The sequence below is a fragment of the Triturus cristatus genome, chromosome 7 (assembly GCF_964204655.1).
Source record: "Triturus cristatus chromosome 7, aTriCri1.1, whole genome shotgun sequence".
In the NCBI taxonomy this organism is placed as follows: Eukaryota; Metazoa; Chordata; class Amphibia; order Caudata; family Salamandridae; genus Triturus; species Triturus cristatus.
Window position 1 is genome coordinate 346,874,587 of NC_140590.1, and position 19,595 is coordinate 346,894,181.

At 47.9% G+C, this 19,595-nt stretch overlaps 1 protein-coding gene across 2 annotated transcripts in view; it reads left to right on the forward strand.

The window, feature by feature from the left end:
* PRKCG (protein kinase C gamma) overlaps positions 1–19,595 on the forward strand; it is a 1,134,441-nt gene that overhangs the window by 1,052,914 nt on the left and 61,932 nt on the right. For both annotated transcript variants that reach the window (XM_085616481.1, XM_085616482.1), the window contains exon 11: positions 12,016–12,189. In XM_085616481.1, coding sequence (XP_085472607.1) covers positions 12,016–12,189 — 174 coding nt within the window. The remainder of the gene's footprint in view (positions 1–12,015; positions 12,190–19,595) is intronic.

Genomic DNA, 19,595 nt, shown 5'->3' on the forward strand with positions numbered 1-19,595 from the left:
GCAGGCAGAAACTAGTTCGGTTTATTCTGTTGACCATCTTGCTTTCGACCTCTCACTATATTGCTCAGGTTGTGTCTGCTTTCCTTCTTGTGCATTCTGGGTTCCATGTTGTGTCTCTTCATGTTGGTAACTTTTGTGTTGTGACTTTCCTCTTTCTCTTTATTTACAGTAAACAAGTACATGATCTTTTTCCTTTCTTCTTTCTTTTGCTCCTGCCCTTCCTTGTTTCTTTCCCTTTCTCCTAGTTCTTTCTCTACCCCCTTCCTATTCCCCTTTTCCTTTTCCTTTTCTTTTCCTTTCCCTTTTCCCCTTGTCCTTTCTCTTGCCCCTCCCTTTCCCTTTACTATTCAACTTTTACTTCCGTTCTTCCCCCTTTTCCTTCTGCTAGCTTTCTTCCTCGTCTTACTTCTGGCTTCATTACCTTACTTTTTCTCTTGCTCTCTTTATAGCATGCTTCCTCTCTATACCCGCTGCACCACGGGATGTGAAATGCGATTATATTTTTCGATTCTCTGTGGGAAAGCAGGGCTGAACTTTGTCATGGGGCTGCTGGGCCCAGACGGGTGCTGTGCAGGGTGCTGTTTGCATATAGGTGGCGCAGAAGTTTCCTTCCAATCCGGATGATTGGCTCCAAAAGAAAGTGCCTTTGATCATTGTTGGAGGCCCAAGTGTCCATCCTCTCTGGAAATCTCTTCCCTCTTTCTCCCCCTCCCACTTCTCAACACACTTGGTTTCGGTGGACCAAACAAAAGATACTCACTTGTATCCTAAGACATTTGGTGGATGACCAGGGGTGAAAATATATGCTGGGAAGGCTGTCCAATGACCATCTGAGACAAGCATTTACAATGCAACGGTCTCGGCATTGTTAAAGCTATTGGCATTGCTCATGACATTATTTTTGTTTATGTTTTTGTTTTTAAAACATTTAAAGAAACAATAGTTTAAACATAATAGTATTAAAACATGTCATCAAGCGCTATGCTAGCAGCAACACCAACAACCATAAAAGGACAATTCACATTTTACAGAGACACGCACACACCAGTTCATAATCCACCTTCCTGCGGGTGTGGTAGTCAGTGAACAGGACCAGTGTTTGCAAGCCTGTGACACTTAGAATGGGAACTAAATGCCTACGGATGATAGGGTTGTGGGTAAAGGGATCCAGGTGTAATAGAAATGTGGTACCCTGGTGGCATGCGACTTCGCTGAATGAGGGGGTGTTACAGTAAGACAAGAGTCCGAGAAAGGTGATCGGGAGCAGACGTGGATGCTCAGATACACAAGCAGAGAATGTCCTAATACTGGAAGATCAACCACGGTCCCAAGTACCGAAGGAAGATAATTGAAGCCTACAACTGTGTGCTGAACAGACAGCAGGATAGGACTAGTCTGCCGGCTCGTGTACAGAAGATCGAACAAGTACCAGGATTGTTAATTATACCGGGGCAGTCACCAGTGCACAGGCCAAGAAGTGCCTTGTAGTACAAACTCACCGAACACGGAAAGGTTCCGTGTACAAGGAAGAGATTAAGAAGGGAAAACGAAAGCACGCCAAGAACCGAGGGCATCATTTCGAAACCACAACTATGCATTCCCTGATGAAAAATTACCGTAAAAAATCACCCCTCCTGCTCCGTCATGAGGAGATTGTTAGTAGCCGTCCGCTCAAAAACACGGACTGGGCCGATGTGGACCTCTTTTACAGCAACTGCATCCAATGAAACCGTGTATTTTGGGCGTTTTCGATAGCATATCGTATTTCATTACCACATTTTCCGCTGTTGGGTCTCAGCGAGGTTGGTCTTAAATAAACGGGTGGTCGGCCCAGCGTCTGTTCACCTTTGGCAGGCCTGCATGTTCCTGGCATTGTGTGGTCTCGATACACCACCTGTCTGCGTCTGCTTATCCATTCCTAACCATTTCTTATCGATCCCCCGCCCGACTGCTATCTGTAGGCCGTGGGTTATCTCCATGGCGTCTGCAGTCTTGCATCTGCAACCAATTCTTTTGAGTGCGTTAAACTGTGGATTGAGTGTCAGCGCTGCTTTATATATGTGTGTGCTGCGGGGTCAATTCGATTAGCAGGGCCTACCTTCCAAACAAGGGACCCCCCCGGTCTACCCCACCCCTCTCTCTCCATCAACTGGCATTTTCCACAGGGTTTGAAAAATGAGAGCGTCCGCATTTTCATCTTACCATGTATGTAAACATTCTATCAGTACCTAGGAAAAGGTATGACTTTGTTCTCCGCCTCAGCCTTCTTCGTGATCGCAATGGTCGCGAGGCCGGTCCCTGTGAACGCTTTCGCGTGACCCCGGCTGCATACCTGCGCCATCAGCACCGCGAGACCGCGTGAAAAGGCGCCTCTCCGGTTACAGCCACTGCTTCACAAAGTGATTAGCAGGGCCTACCTTCCAAACAACGGACCCCTCCCTGGTCTACCCCACCCCTCTCCCTCCATCAACTGGCATTTTCCACAGGGTTTGAAAAATGAGAGTGTCCGCTTTGTCATCTTACTGTGTATGTAAACATTCTATCAGTACCTAGGAAAAGGTATGACTTCGTTCTCCGCCTCAGCCTTCTTCGTGATCGCAACGGTCGCGAGGCCGGTCCCTGTGAACGCTTACGCGTGACCCCGGCTGCGTACCGGCGCCATCAGCACCGCGAGACCGCGTGAAAAGGCACCTCTCCGGTTACAGCCACTGCTTCACAAAGTGAACTGCTTTTGTTAGATGTAATCAGAGCAGGGCAAGGCATGTTGCTTGCTTTAGGGAGAGGAATTCTCGAAGTATTTAGTTTGTTCTTGCAAACCGCCGCCTTTCTCCGAGGTCAAGCAGAAATGCCTCGGAGAAACGCAGAGGCATTTTCAGATTCGGGGGCGTGTTTTTCTTTCTCTCCTCTTGCGATTGGCTGGAATGTTTACATTCCAGAGGAGAGACAGAAAGTAAAAAACACGCCCCCGAATCCGAAAAAGACGGGGCTTTTTTGGAGAGACAAAGCTCTTCTCCAATGGCTGACCAGCATTTAAGAGGCCAGCCAATGGAGAAGAGGGAAGAAGAGGGGCGGGTTCAAGCCCCACTTCTGGAAATCATTAAATCTTGTGAGCGAGACTGCGCAAGCGCAGCCTTCGCTACCCGAGACCTAAAAAAGGCCTCTGTTTATGGGCCGGTGCCTTCCAATATAGTGCCTGGCAGGAGCTCATCTGTAGGTTATTTTGGTGAGGTGGTGGAGGAACAGGTATTTTATGACCTTATCCTCATACCAAGCAGGCTGTGGGTGGAGTATTCCTGCATGGAAAGCTATCTGACAAAGGCCAACCCTGCGGGTAGTGCCCACTTAAAATCACAGCTTTTTAAAATCTCTCTTCATTTTTCCATGCGAACTCTAGGGGTTCGCGAAATTTGCGTACCTTTCGTGGAATTACGCAATATTTCGGGAAAATTGCATGAAATTACACTCAATTATGTAAAATGCAAATCAGCCATCTGCGGGTGCTGTTGAACAGGATGTAGTACGAGTACTTCTTTGGAAACACTTATATTTATGATGCATTGTGTAACTTTTAGGCTGTGTCGTATAACAGAGAAAAGAAGGGTGAAAAATGTTTTATCTTTATCTGCACAACTTCTTGTGTTTTTGATATCTTAGCTTCCAAATAAAATGCTCTCTCACTCAGATAAGCCAATCGCTTCTTCATAATGGAGGCTCCTGAAAATTCAAAAAACATTCCATAACATAAAGAGTTAAAAATTGGTTAATGCAGCTAGATTTACACCCGTATGTTGAAATTCATGTAAGGGGTGAGGGTATATATTTGCTGTGAGGGCAGAACTTTACCTCTCCCATACTTTTGGCCAGCTGCACCCAGCTGAGTCCTGGCCTCAGAGGGGGGAGGGGAGCTGAGCCGGCACTATCCCTCGGAGTGGACTGCACATATAAGAAAGGGATGCCCTGCCTCAGAGCCTGGCCTGTAATACAAGAGCGAATGTGAAGACTGAAGGGTGTTGTAATGATGTGAGAATATGCGCTGGGGCCCTTGGACCTGCGGAGTTAAGAGAATAGGGGAGGCCACCAGTGGAAGGGGAGGAGCGGTAAAACACACGGGAGTTAAGGGGTGAGAGGAGCAGGACGGAGCGTTAAAAATAAAGCTCCCATTAAAATACCTTCAAGTGTGTCGTTGTCATCTGTGCACAACACTGACACTACAACTGGCGACAAGGGTGTCTTGGAATCTGCTGCCTAGCCTCGTGCAGACGGCGCAGTGAAATCGGGAGCGAAATTGCTGACATTACTCGCTCTCCCGACGTGCCTGTTGCTGTGCTGCGGCCCGATGCGGGCGCACGCACCTTCTGTCCTGGACTTGTGCTGCGACCCGGTAGCCTACCCCAGTCGCGCAGGAGTGTGGCTGTGGTGTCACCCCCTCTACTGAAGTGCCGTCAGGAGCCCACCCTGGGCGTGTGCACCTGATGTGCTGTGGTGCTTGTTACTGCCCTGTAGGCCAGTTCCATGCATCTGGTTGGTGCCTTTGAACTTCTGGGGCCTCACGCGCTGTGTGTGCAGCAGCGCGCTATTGGTTGAGCAGCTTGCTTCCTGATGCTGCTTTGCTGACTGGTATTGAGGCCTGGCACTCTCGGGAGGAGGGAGCCCTGCTTAGCAGCCATCTTGAAGTCAGGCGGGTCCTCCAATCACCTGCCCAGATTTGGAGTCGGCCATTTTGAAGTCCGGCATCTTCACACAAGTTACTATACTGGACACATTACCTCAATAAACGACTCTATAACAGTGAGGAAGCAACGGAAAACAGTCCTACATTAATCCTCCATTTACATCCTTGTTTTCAACAACATTCTCACCATGTCTCCATCACCTGTGGGTGCAGGCAATAAATATGTGTAATTCGCCAATGTCAAGACAACACCCTGATTATCAGGGCAGAGGAGCCCGGTCAGGGTCCCCAATGTCATCGTAACAGTTAGGAGGGCATAGGCTGGCCATGTTAGGGGTGCCTTTTCTGCACCCGCCGGAACCCCTGGCTCTCATATCTGGTGGAGGTATGGGTCTTCACTGGCAAGAGTGGCTGGAAGATTTTAACAGAAAATCGATTATGAACGATACACCTTCAATTTGGCATCACAAGAGAAAGATGAATCCATGGGAGAATTCATTTCGCGTCTCAAATGGCTAGCACGCTACTGTGCTTTTGACTCCTTCAAGACCGAAGATGCTCTTCGCTTGCGAATCATCAAAGGCTGTCAATCAGAGTCCTTGTGCAGACATTTTCTAAAGAAAAGTTATTCCCTCGATGAAATTGAAGAAATGACCAGAATCAATGATCAGGCAGAAGAACATGCAAAAAGAATGGAAGCTGGGAAAGTTGAAAAGCAAGAGCAAGCTTTCCGGCTCCAGTCATGCTACACGGACAGACCCACCTCTGCAAGTCACAGACCATCAAGGTCCAAGGATTATCCTCCACACTCAAGTCGTCGTCGCAGTTCCAGCCGGAACAACAAGAGACAAGAGCGCCAACTTAAATGCTATCGCTGTGGACAAGACTTTCCTCACACTGAGGCGTGTCCTGCAGTAGGTCAAAGATGTAGGAAGTGTGGCAGGGACAGTCATTTTGAGAAAGTATGCAGAAAGCCACGCAAAGCCAATCACAGACAGTCGAGACACTCCAACTCTCACCATCACGCCAAAGCGGTATGGGACCGCAGGGACACTTCTACCATCTCTTCACGATCGAGTCTTTGTTCTCATGTCACCTACAGGTCAAGACTCTCAGAATCTCAAGAGTCGAGGTCACTTTCGCCTGTATCGCAAGACAGTGAAAAATATGTCTGCATGGTTGCGGATCCTGTTAGACTAAATAAATACCCGTGACTACATCTTCAAATGGGCAAGCACCTGGCCAAGTTTGTGCTGGACAGTGGAGCATCGCTCAATTACATTTTGGTCGCGGAGTACAACAAAATGAATCTACAACCCCACTTGCACAAAGCTGCTGTGCGAGTCTACACATGGATGTTGAAAGAACCTCTTCCTTGTCAAGGACAATTTCAGACTGATCTCACATTCAAAGATAGAACCGTTCCGGCTCGCAGTCATGTTATTGAAGGGCCTGAAGCAGACTGTCTCCTTAGCCTGCTCACTACAGAACGGCTTCACCTGGTGGAACTACTATATTGAGTAGACGATGAACCAGACATAATTCACAAATTCCCAAAACTATTCACACTGCTGGGGAAGATGGCTCACTTTCAGGTTCGTCTTCACATCAATGAAGAAGTGACACCCATAGTCCAGCATCACAGAAAAATACCTTTCCATATTCAACAGGCTGTGGAGGAAGAGCTGCAAGATCTTCTCTGGGCAGAAATTATTGAGAGAACTTCGGGACCCACTCCCTGGGTGTCGCCAGTAGTCATATTACCCAAAGAAGGAGCAGATGGCAAAGTACGTCTATGTGTCAACATGAGAACACCAAATACAGCCATCGAAAGGGAGAGGCACCCTGGATCTCACATCAGCGACATGATCATGTCATTGAATGGTGCACAAATATTCTCCAAACTAGACCTGAATAAGGGCTATCACCAGCTTGAAATTCATGAAAAATCGAGATATATCACCACTTTCTCAACTCATCAAGGCCTGTTTAGACACAAACGGCTCAGTTTCGGAATTTCTTCTGCGGCTGAAATCTTCCGAGAGGCGATCAGAAGGGTCATTCACCACATTCCCAACACTCTCAACTACAGTGATGACATTCTTGTGTAAGGGACAACGGTACAGGAACATGATAAGGCATTAGACCGAGTATGTCACGCCCTCCTGGAAGTAAACTTAACTCTCAATAAAGACAAATGCGAATTCCAAAAATCAACATTGAAGTTCTATGGACACATCTCCTCAGGTACAGGTATGAGACCAGATCCTGACAAAATTGCAGCTTTGAATGATACCCCTCGACCTCGAGATGCTGGGGATGTGCGCTCATTTCTAGGAATGGCAAGCTATTGCGCACGTTAAATCAAGGATTATGCCACTCTTAGCTATCCCTTGCGAAAACTAACCAAACAAGGTCACACATTCCATTGGACAACCAGGTGCAGCTGTGGAATCAGCCAAGAACCTGGCTTATTTCAACCCTCGTCGGAAAACTAAAATCATTGTGGATGCCAGTCCTGTGGTCCTTGGAGCCATATTGACTCAATATGACGAAGATGGTAATCAACGTCACATCGTAGCATATCCCAGCCATAGCTTAAGCGACACTGAGAAAGCGTACTCCTAATCCGAGAAGGAAAGCCTGGCGGTGGTCTGGGTTTGCGAGCACTTTTTACATATTTAATTATTCATCCCGGACCATCAGGCTTTGATAATGATATTTGGAAATCCCCGGGCCAAAATGCCACCCAGAATAGAGCGATGGGGTATCCGTCTTCAAGAGTATATATACACAATTGTCCATAAACCGAGAAAGGCAGCAAATCCAACTGATTACATGTCTCGACATCCTAAGACATCCTCCAGATCAAAACCGTCGCTAGCGGAGGAGTACATACATTTTGTCGTGGCTCAAGCAAAACCACCTGCAGTTCCTCTTGAAGCCATTCTGGAAGCCACTGCCGCAGATGCCACTCTGCATGATGTGAAACTTTGCATCCAGACGAACAGCTGGAGACATCTAGAAGAATCCGGAAATAACATACAGGTTGATAGCCATGAACTGACTTCTTTTCGACACGTAAAGGATGAATTGTCCATTACTTCAGATGGTCTCCTACTAAGAGACAAAAAGATTATCATTCCAAAGCAGCTGCATCAAGGTGTCGTCAACTTGGCACATGAAGGGCATCGAGGTGTCGTAGCCACCAAGAGAGCGTTGAACGAACCGGTCTGGTTTCCTTCTCTTGATCAGTTGGTTGAATCCACACTGAAAGACTGTCCTCAATGTCAATTAGTTAGTCGAGAAGAGCCACCTTCACCTTTACAAATGTCAGAGCTGCCAGAGGGTGTCTGGTAACATGTCGCAGTAGACTTCTTCGGCCCGTTGTAGTCAAGCAAATACATTCTTGTCATAATGGATGAATACTCTCGCTTCCCAATTGTTCACCTCATATCGTCAACCAAAAGCCTCTACCACTATACCTGTGTTGGATGAAGTCTTCGCAGCATGGGGTATACCGAAAGTAGTAAAAACAGACAATAGTCCGCCATTCAATGGACAAGAGTTTGCTGCTTTTGCCAACCATCTCAATTTTAAACATCGAAAGGATCACCCCACTGTGACCACAGGCCAATGGGATGGTAGAAAGATTTATGGATACGTTGAAAAAGGCCTTACAGCAAGCGGAATTGTCAAGGCACGATGTCCAAACGGCCCTAAATTAAGTGTTAAGAGCATATCGAACAACACCACACAATACCACGGATAGATGTCCAGCAATGCATATGTTGGGACGCACAATACGCACAAGAATACTGGCATGGGAAGATTCCACACGCTGTACTCGTCAGGACTCAGATCATGAAGAGCTAGAAGCAAGAGACAGATTCAAGAAAGCCAAGATGAAAGAATATGCGGACAGTCATCAGAAAGCTAAACCATCTCTCATCCAGGAAGGAGACTGGGTATTTGTACGTTAAGACAAACACAGAAAGGCTGACAGTTGATATCATGCTTGCCCACTGCTAGTGGCAAAACAAAAAGGAACTATGATCACGGCTGTCTCAGATGATAAGAGAATAACAAGGAATGTATCTCATTTTCATAGATGCACACCAACCACACGAAAGACTTTGGCTGTGCCAGAAAGTGCAATGAAGGAGGACACTCATGTGATGGGAAGTGAGCATCAGCTTCCCATCCCTTCTGGTGAGATGGAGCAACCCACTCAAGAGGTAGCGCACCAGCCACAGCGCATCCATTGAAGACCTACCCGTCTCATTGAACTGTAACTATGGTCGTTTTGTTTGTTGATATGTTTTGTGGCAAATGTATCAGTTAATTGAAGTTGTATAAGAAGGGGGGAGATGTCATGATGTGAGAATATATGCAGGGGCACTAGGACCTGCGGAGTTAAGAGAATCGGGGCGGCCACCAGCGGAAGGGGAGGAGCGGTAAAACACATGGCAGTTAAGGGGTGAGACAGGAGCAGGACGGAGCGTTACAAATAAAGCTCCCATTAAAATACCTTCAAGTGTGTTGTTGTCATCTGTGCTCAACACCGACACTACAGGTGTGAGATCGAGGTGGAAGAGCCACACAATTTGTGGGGGGAGCTGATCCAAACTGTGGGTCCGGTTTGGCTCCAAGAACCAAAGCACGAACGAGCTTCCACGGTGTCTGTCTACTATGACTATAATCCTCTAAGATTACCACCTTTCTGCCTTTTGCTCACACACCCTCACATTTACTTCTATTCTCCGCTCCTTCCCACTTAGGACTCATGCAATGTTAAAAGAAAGAAAAACATTTCTATAATGCAGGTGTTGGTGTAGAAGCTACAGACTTTAGCAGGGCAACCCAGGGAAGGTCAACATCATTTCAGCATTCCAAAGTACAGTATGAAATTCTCCTGGAGAGAAGTGCTGCAGGGGCTGGTAATGCCTTGATCAAACATATATTCTTCTTCCATGGTGTTAGGCTTGGCTTGAAGCCGTTCATTTTAAACCAATCTCAGTCTACACTAATGACATTTGAGAAAAAATATTTTTATAATTTTATAACAAACTATCTTCAATAGTTTATTCAAAACCAACATACGTTCTTAATATAAAACAATTATTAATACAGCAAATCCTACAGGAGATCAAAATGCAAATCTTCCATCATAAATAATAGATCAAACATAAGAGGTAAGAGATGTTCAGTCAAATGGCCTTGTGTTGTTATATCCTGCACATTTAAAAACAACCAATACAGCAAATATATGTTTTGCGGTGGTGGAAGGCTTCTTCAGGGCAAGCAGATAATACGGATAGTAATTCTTCAGGATAGTACCCAGGTCTCCAGATGGTAACTGAGCAAGTTCAATTACTACTCTCTCACACTTGACCTCATTAGAATCACTGGTATCATCCTCAAACTTTGGGACATGGGTAGTCTGCAATTTTATTCCAGGTATCAGTCATATTGTTGAGGAGAAAACTCCAGTCATCTTTCTCTCCAAATACCTTCAGGCTTATTCCACAAACCCATCACATATTCTATCAGGTTGGTATTAGTTGTGGGCAAAGCACTACGCTACGCTCGCGTAGTTTGCGAAGTTTGCGCTACTTTGCACTACGCGAATTGCACGTAGCACAGTGCAAACACGTGTAGCGTAGCGTAGTGCAGCGGTCATTTTTTGCTTGCTCGCGGTCCTCAACGTCAAGTTGGCGACCGGGAGCAAGCAAAATGACATCCCGGCGAGACTTTTTCCTCGTTCGCGATCAGCTACATCAAGTTGCCGATCGCGAGTGTGGAAAATAAACCTCCCGGCGAGCTGCTCAACGCGGGGAGGTCAGGTTTCTCATTGCGAGTGGTCGCGTACGCTCGCGACCGCTCTCGATGAGAAACTATCAGTCCACGTTGAGAAAGCTGCCGCTCGAGTAGAAATCTACTCGAGCGGCAGAAAACGACCGCTTGCACTGTGCAAGATGCAGTTTGCACTGATTGCACAGTGCGGACAAGCATCCGGCACTGTGCAATCAGTGCGAACAGCATCTTGCACAGTGCACTATGCAGTTTGCGATGCTACGCGTAGTTCGCGTGCGAAGCTACGCATAGCTCTACTTCACAAACTACGCCCAGGGTTAGTTGGTATAGGAACGGTACCCAGGCTGATGTCATAACATGGAAGATGTGAGGGTAGCTTGTAGAATAACATAAGAACACTCGAGGGGAAGAAGGAGCAAAGGAACTGGCCCAAGCTCGGCTCTTTTTTGGCTCTAGAGCCCCATAGGAACTCGGCTGGAGCCAGAGCCAGCTATCTGGCTCGAACTTTTAGAGGCTTGCCCACCTCAAGTGCGAGGGAGTCGAAAACTATAATAGACCCCGTTTGTAAATAACTCTTATTATGTGAGCTGAACCATTATCCGCTCGGGATTATTACCCTGCCCTGTGCACAGTAATAGAGTCATGTTGTCCAGCTGCTTTTGTTTGGTGAATTGATTAAAAAATAATCTTTAGCCAGGGCAACGTTTCTCAGGCAGAGTACAAAACGGCTAGCCTCATTTCTGCATACAATATAACTTGGAGCAATAAGGTTGCAGTGCGCCAAAATGCAAGCAAGTGAAAGGCGCCCCACTGCCTCTGCTTGTATAAAAAGGCGGCACTAACTGGGTGCATTGTGCCCCTCAAAACCCTGCACCCTGTTGCCGCAGCAACTGCTGCCTCAATGCGTCTGATTCCTCCTCTGTGAACTCTCGGTCCTCCGTGTTCCCCTCTCCCTCTGTGCTTCTTTCATCTGTTTCTTTCTTCTGCATGCTTCACCGCCCCCCCCCCCCCCACACACACACATACACTTCCGTTTCCTCCTGTTCCGTCCTTTCTTTCTCTTCTCTCCTTCCAGCCATGATAGACAATGCTTTTCCAGTGTTATGGGGAAGACCCTCAGGGGACTCTCGTGGGTCTAGCAGAGAAGAGACTGGTCAGCGCATTTTCATTACCCTTATGTATAAAAATGCAACAAGTTCTTGGCGACTGACCCGCCTTTCGGGTGCAGCAGAGAAGGGGCTGGTTAGTGCCTCGAGCTTGATGCCGTCTGAGACCCGAAAATCTAAAAGCTCGTGGCGCTGGCTGGCCCCTCCTTTGCTGCACCCATGGATCTTGTAAGATAATAAGAGCGCATTCTAAAGGGAGGTGAGGCAGAGGGCCTAGCGCAAAGCTCGGCTCGGTGTTGGCCCTTAAGTCCAATTGGACCTCGGGCTGAGGCAGAGCCTGTCCTCTGGCTGAAGCCAGGCTCGAACCTTTGGGGGCTCATGGATCCCTAACCTCTCAGTGTATTTTACCTTCTTGCCCAGGTGATGCTGGCGGAACGGAGGGGCTCTGATGAACTTTACGCCGTCAAGATCCTGAAGAAAGACGTCATCATGCAGGATGACGATGTTGAGTGCACCATGGTGGAGAAAAGGGTTCTGGCCTTGTCTGATCGTCCTCACTTCCTGACCCAGCTGCACTCCACTTTTCAGACCTCAGTGAGTACAAACAGTAACTCTCTAACCTCTTACAATGCAGCACTTCCATGTTTGTGTGTAATATATGGTATTGTTAGTTCATAGAACTGAACAGCAAACTACAGCATACATTAAAGAGAACATACGGGTGGAAAAGATGTAAGGGCCAAGGGGCGTATTCGGGTTCTGATGCGAGGAATGGTAAATTACCTCTTTACTGTGGGAGACCCTTTGGCCTAGTCTAGGAAAGTCTCCTGGCTCCTATGATGGCAAAATCCTTTTGCGAGAAGCATTGCACTGGAGCATGGGCATGGCTCAATGGGATCGAATCATATATCTTGCATGTCTGCAGTATAAATAACTGGCGGTCTAAGATAGCAGTGTCATAAAGGGGTAAAACCTACGTGGGGGTCGGCCTGAAAAAGGACGTCAGGCTGGCACCAAGGACACTGTTGCTGGTCGCGATGTGCTCCACCACGAGCGGTAAGAGCACCTTTATTTAGGCCCAGGGGCCGCGCCCGGCCCTCTGGATGATTGTCTTTAACATTGTATGGTAGCGGCCGGGTGGCTCACTACATCCCTTATAACCTTTAATAAAAATAAAAAAATTGAACAAAAGAGAACACACAATGCAGTACATAATATTCCTCGGTACTCAGCAAACAAAGTCTCTCAGTCTCTGACTGGGCTGGCAGTAGGCTCTCAACCAGTAGGGATGACCTTGCGGGTTCTCTTCAGAGCGCGGGGTCAGCTGAACCTCTTGCTCTCCCGGCAAACAGGCCACATCTTCAGTGTCACCTCTAGTGCCTGCTGTATGGGTACCTTTGCTCCTGTTCGCGGGATCAACCTCTGGAGCACGCACTTCCAAATCATTCCCCCAAATTCTTTGACTGCTCCTGCTCCCCTTTCAGTGATTTTCTTGAACCTTGAAACATTTCTCGAGACTTCCATGTTTCCTCTCACAGTGGTTACTATGGTGCTCCAAACTTTGACAACCTCCCATGTCTCTCTTTCAAAGGGGATGTCGTATTTTCATCCAAGGTGGCAATCTTTGATAAACACTCTTTCTCCCCTGTTGATGCTCAGTTAGGCCACTCTCCTTCGGCAGCTTGCCTTTTCTTTATTGTGCCTCCTTCTTTCTTGGGTAGCCATCACATCCGCAGCTGATGGTTTCCAAAATGGCCCGGCCATTAATACAGCTTGCCCAGACCACCGCAGCATGAGGTCACTTGGAACACACCCAGTGTAGGTATTCTTTGGCCTTGAAATGGGGACCCACTGTTGGTCTTAATTTCATCTGGTAGCCCTAACTAAGCAAGGACTCGATCTAGAGTGGGCTTCACACTCTCAAATGATGTTGATCAGACAAGCTCCATCACTGGAAACTTAGAGTGACTGTCCATGAGTACCCGTGTTACCAGATAGTTTGACAAACTACCAAAGTCCATCCTTATAGTGGCCCAGGGTGTGGTGCTGGGAGGTTCGGTGATCATGGGGGCCACGGGTGGTTCTCCACTTGTGGGGATGCAAGACCAACAGTTCTTCACCCACTCTTTCACCTGCCGGTCCATTCCAGGGACCCATCCTTTGCTTCTTAAGCAGGCTTTTCGTTTTGGCTACACCCTGATGACCCTGATGAACGAGTTCAACAGTTTGGGACCACAACCTGCGAGGGATGACGATCTTGTGTCCTCAAAGGACAAGTCCTTCTTCACTCTCGCTCAGCTCATCCCAACACCTCCATAATTGTGGTTGTGTCTCTTGCTCCTCCTCTGTCAGCCCATGACTGCCATCAAGAAAGTTCTTTCACTGACATTATTTCAGCACCTCCTTGACTCTTGCAAGTCCCGAATCAGCTCACTATCTCCTCCAGTGAGAGTGCTCTGGGGCATGACATTTCAGTGACCAATCATATACACTCGTCCTCCCCAGGGCTTTATTCTCGCGGGTCACTAGATCTGCAGCCAAAGGATGGTGAGACAAATTATCGGCATGACTGTTCATCCCGACTGGTATGAAACATGAAACAAATATTGTTGAATATGGACTGCCCACCTCTCTGTCCTCTAAGGTCCATTGCGAGCTGTTCCCCCAAACAGTGGCACTAGTGGTTTGTGGTCAGTACCCACCGTAAACATTTGGCCACAGAGGTAGAGGTGAAAATGCTTGCATGCCCATCTAATGGCCGAAGACTTCCTCTCTATTTGAACTTATCAGGTCTCCACTGCTATGAGCGCTCTGCTTGCATATGCTATTGGTACCCACTCTCCTCTCTCAGTCTTCTGCAGGAGACTGCTCCCTAGCCCCACCACTCTAGCATCCATGATCAACTCTGTGAGTCACATGGGATTGAAGTACACCAAAGTGGCGTAGTGTAGGAGGGCCTTCTTGATGTCTTGAAAGGCTTGCATCACCTTGCTGTCCCATTCCATGAAATGTCCATCCATGTCAGCACTCAGAGGGGGTCGTATAGTGAGGCCAAACGGGGGATAAATTGGCCACAATAGTTGGCCATCCCAGAAAACTACGGACTTCCGATTGTTTTTTGGGATCACTGCTGACCGGATGGCCTCAACCTTTTAGGGGTCTACCTGGAGGCCCTCCTTATAGAATCGGTATCTGAAGAAATCCACCTCATTGATGTAGAATGCAGACACAAAAGATCCTTTCTCCGCCAACCAACTCAGGGTTGCTCTCAATCGAGTATCATGCTCCTCAAGAGTGCTGGAAAATCTGAGGATGTCATCACTCACATTTATGACACCTACTAGTCCGGACTAGGCTTCTCGTATTGCCTCTTGAAAGACCCCTGTCACAGAGGAGACGCTAAAGCAGAGCTTCTTGAATCGGCAGAGAACCACATGAGTAGAAAAGGTCAATATGTAGCAAGAGGACTCTTCCAGCACCAGCTGATGGTGCCCTGAGTTTAGGTCAATTTTAGAAAACCAACGGGCCCCATTCAGGTCGGCCATGATTTCATCAATTGTAGGCATTATGTGCCTTTCCCTTCGGATTGCCTGGTCCAGTAGTTGCATATCCACACACAGTCTTATTGCCCCATGCTGCTTGAGCTTGGGGCAATAACTAATGGCGAAACCCATGGAGTGGATCCCCTAACCTCTTCAATCACTACAACCTGTTCCAACAGCTCTAGCTCCTACTCAACCAGTGGTCATAGATGAAACAGCACTCTTCTGTGACGTAACAATTTTATGGATATAGAATTTAACTTTAACTCCCTTCAGGCACCAAAGCCCCTTGAACAGTTCTGGAAATTCTGTCAAAATGTTCTCCGCGTGTGATTGGTGTATCTGTTTCGTGAAGAAAACCAAACTGAGGTCATCCGCCGTATGGCAGCCTAGGAGCGTGCCCATATGGCCCATAGTCACTTGGAACTTGGCCCGCATTTTTGTGTCCCCATGGACCACTTCTGCCTCAATGACTCCTTGCAGTGGGATGGGGTCGGTGCCTTCATAGGTGTATATTTTTGCTTGTGTAGGGGTTATGGTCAGCGGTGGATCTATCTTCATGAACTTTTCATCATCAATTACATTTACAAAGGTCCCTGTATCAATGAGGTCGGTGATTTGGGCCCCATTAATGTTCTCTTGGCACATGGGGTTGGTCTCCTCCCTTGAAAGATATGGTGAACACTTCCTCATTATCATCCTCCTCCTCTAGCGGGGTGGCGCCGGCACAGTTCTTTCCTGTTGGGCCACCCTCATCCTACTCCAGAGATAGTTGCAGTACATTCACACTTCACCTCACCTTCACTCCAGATGAAGCTCCAGTGCTACGGCACACCTTTGTGAAGTGGTTGAGGCGGCCACACTTAAGGCACAGCTTGCCTTGCGCAGGACATCCTCTAGGTGGATGATGCACAGTCCCACAATTACCACAGCCTTTGTCACCTGGCCTCGCAGCGGACACTTCCCTCTGTCTCTCTGGCCGCCACTGTATGGCCTCAACGTGCTGCTCCTTGATCTTCACAGTGGGTGTAGTGGTGGGACCTATGGACTGGCGGGCCAGAGACGACTCTATTTCCCAGGCTCTACTGTCAGCTAATTCGTATGAGCAAACAAGGATCAGTATATCATCTAGCGAGATCCCAGGCTGCCTCAAAATGAGTTTGCTGAGGTTTGATGAGCGGCACTATTGAATCAACTGGGCCTGTGTCTCGTCCATTCTGTCAATGTCAGAGGACATGCTCACTAATTTGCGCAGGCACGCAAAGAAAGTGTCCACTGAGTCCCCCTCTGCTTGTCTTGCCTGCTGGAGTTTAAACCTTTCATAATCAGGATTCAGTCGGGGGTCGAAATGCCTATTAAGGGCCTCGACTGCAACATCATAGTCATGGTCAGCTCCGGTGTTAGGTAAGTTCTCGAACAGATCATATAACTCATCACCCCCATGTGTAGCATCATCGACCTCGTAACAGCACCATCAGTCTCTCTGGTGGTGCGAACATAATGTTTCAGTCATCCTATCCACTGATGCCACCGCGGCGCAGCGGTTGCTTGCTCCGCCAGTTGACTGAACCGCAGCAGCTCAGTGTTTGGGGGGTGTGAGCATTGCTGTTGAGCCAATGGTGTAGCTGCTTGAGGTGGCGATTACATGGCACTCTGATGCACTTACCTCGAGGCTGCGCGGCATGGGGTCTAGGTGCTGTCTGATGACTTGCTTGCGAGCTGCAGATGCTGTGCTCCCTTTATCTTCTCACCTAGCGATTCGACGTCCTCCAAAACACCAGACTCCGATGCAGTGACCTCCTGCCAGGTCACCGTATCATCAGGCCTCTGTGGGGGCACCCAGACATAGCTTGTCCTGTCTGAGATTCTGTCCGTGGTGTCTCTCCTTGGTCGTGTGTGGGGACTGCAGCCAACTGCTTCCCACCAGGACAGCAACTTATAGTCTTCCTTCAGCATTCCGAGCCCCACCGCCGACTACGCGCCACATGGCTGTTTGCAGGGAGCACTTCTCTGCGGGTCTGTCACCCACACCAGCTCCTGACCTGGAGCACAATCACGTGGTCCAGGGACTGCCTGCAGGGAGTTTCCTGGCCACTGGAGTGGCAAGTGGCGGCACTTGCAGACAAATGCCTCCCACGCAGCGGGCGGCGCTGCACACCTCTTAGTGCCCGCTCTCTGATCCAGGCATCTCATGGAAGCCTCACCAATATGCGGGTGAGCACCACAGCTGATGGTGCACCTCTGGGTCAGGCTCAGATGGGCGGCAGGGATATGGAAACAGCAACAGCATGCAATGGGGGCCCTCATCACCAAAGTCATACTGGGGGAAATCTACATGGGGGTTGGCCTTAACGAGGCCTACAGGCTGGCACCAGGGACCACGCAGGACACTGTTACTGGCCGTTACGTGCTCTGCCTCTAACCACCTTTATTTAAGCCCTCGAACCGCGCCGGGCCCTCGGGATGATTGCCTGTAACATTGTATGGTAGCGGCCGGGTGGCTAACTACAGGGCTGTGTAGCAAGCAGTCTTCTGCAGTGGTGGATTGCATTTCTCTCAAGAGGCCACTAACTCTCTTCTTACGAAATGGGAGAGTGTTAGTGCAACAGAGCTGTGCATATGCTCACTGCTTTTTAGCAATGCCCTGCTCCACAATGTCTTCCTACGTCATACACCCTTAGGGAGAATGCTGTTTACTGTACAAGCGGCCTGCTCATTCAGGCCCACAAAACTCGGCAATAGGAGTGCAGTACCTATGTTCATGTTCTTGGTGTAAAACAAATATTGCCAGTTTATGTAATGGGACCCCAGGTGCCCTCAATCACAGACCTACTGCCACTATCTTTTATCATTTGTGCAATGCAGCAGCAGACTAACCCAATACATTCAGAGAGACACTCAAGATACTTTTCCTGCATTCGAAGTGGAATTGCGTTTCCTTAATGTTTTTTTTAACATCAGCTGAATGTGTTTTTCCTTTCAAGCCTGACAGTCCAACTGCAGCCAAAGCAGATAGTTAACAAAAGTCATTAGCAGTTAAGTGGTCATTGGGGAATTTAATGCGAGTCAAGCGTTTCCGAGTATATCTGAACACCACGTGGCACAGAGCATACCAAAGAAAAACAGGAGCCTACCGTATAGTCACAGAGAGTAAAGCAAGAAAACACACCAGCTAATGCACAACGCAGCATTATCCTCTAAGACAGCAGAAATACAAACATAGCAACAACAGAGGCGTAGAACAATGTAACTCATGCATTTATTCATTAGGAGGCTTTATAGAGCATTACCTGTCACCTCACGGTGACTTCGGGGTGCTGTAGATGTGTGAGAGACTGCACATTATGATGCAGCAATGAGGTGACCGCATTCTGATATTTTTTATGAAGAGCATTAGGATGGTTGTGTAGAAGTGAAGATAGTAGGGTCTGGACAAGTATCTTCTACGATTTTGGACCCTGAGGTTTTAATGTCCCTGCTTCATAGTTGATCTGTTTGAATGATGAATGGGTAATTAGTGGGCTGTCACTGAACAGAGGGTTCTTCAGCCTTTGCCACAAGAGATCTTGGGAACAACCTGAAAGAACTTTGAACTTCAAGCTCACCTCCAGCTCACGCAAGAACACCTTCAAGTCTGGCCTGATCTGGTCACACCTCCTCGGGTTTACACCTAGCTTGGCAGACTGGTCTTGGAGTCCTTGCAACCTGCTTAAGAGCTTCTTAGGGAGAAATCTGTATCCGATGTTACAATAGTCTCAATGGGCCAACATCTGAGCTCTATCTAGCGGTAGCCGAGTGGAGGATTGGAGGAGTTCAAGGATTCCACAGAGAGGGTAAGGCTGCAGATTGTTGTCCATGACCAATGCATTGACCTGGAACCTGAAGTCTATCTCAGAATCAAAGATGATACCCATATTCCTTTCATCCAACGTGGCGTGCGGCGGTGCGCTTAGACTCTGTGGCCATGCAATGGGTGGTATATTGACTAATATTCTATCTAACACCAGGGACACAGACTAGGTCAAATATTTAAAGTGTTTCTTCATACAGTGGAGCACTTTGCCCGTAAAAGAGGTGATGCTGGACCCAATTCACTGAGTAACATCGTGGAGGCACTCCTGCCCATCTGCCATTTTCATTTGAGTGATGTTCTAAAACGTGGGAGTGCTGATGTATGGACTACTTCCATTTCAGATGTGAAACGGATCTGCATATCACAATCAAACATGTGGGTGGTTCATCACATAATGTTTTTGTCAGCTGGGCCAGGGAAACTGGAAATATGTTAAAGAGCAGGCAGGTTAGGGAGGATTCTCCAAGACACTATAACAGATACCGTATGTGATGATGCATTCCAACAACTCAATCTAAACAGTGCAGCAGCAGAACATGTAATACAACCACACAGCACCAGACAAAACCCAATGCACAATAATGTAACCACATGACATATTGCAT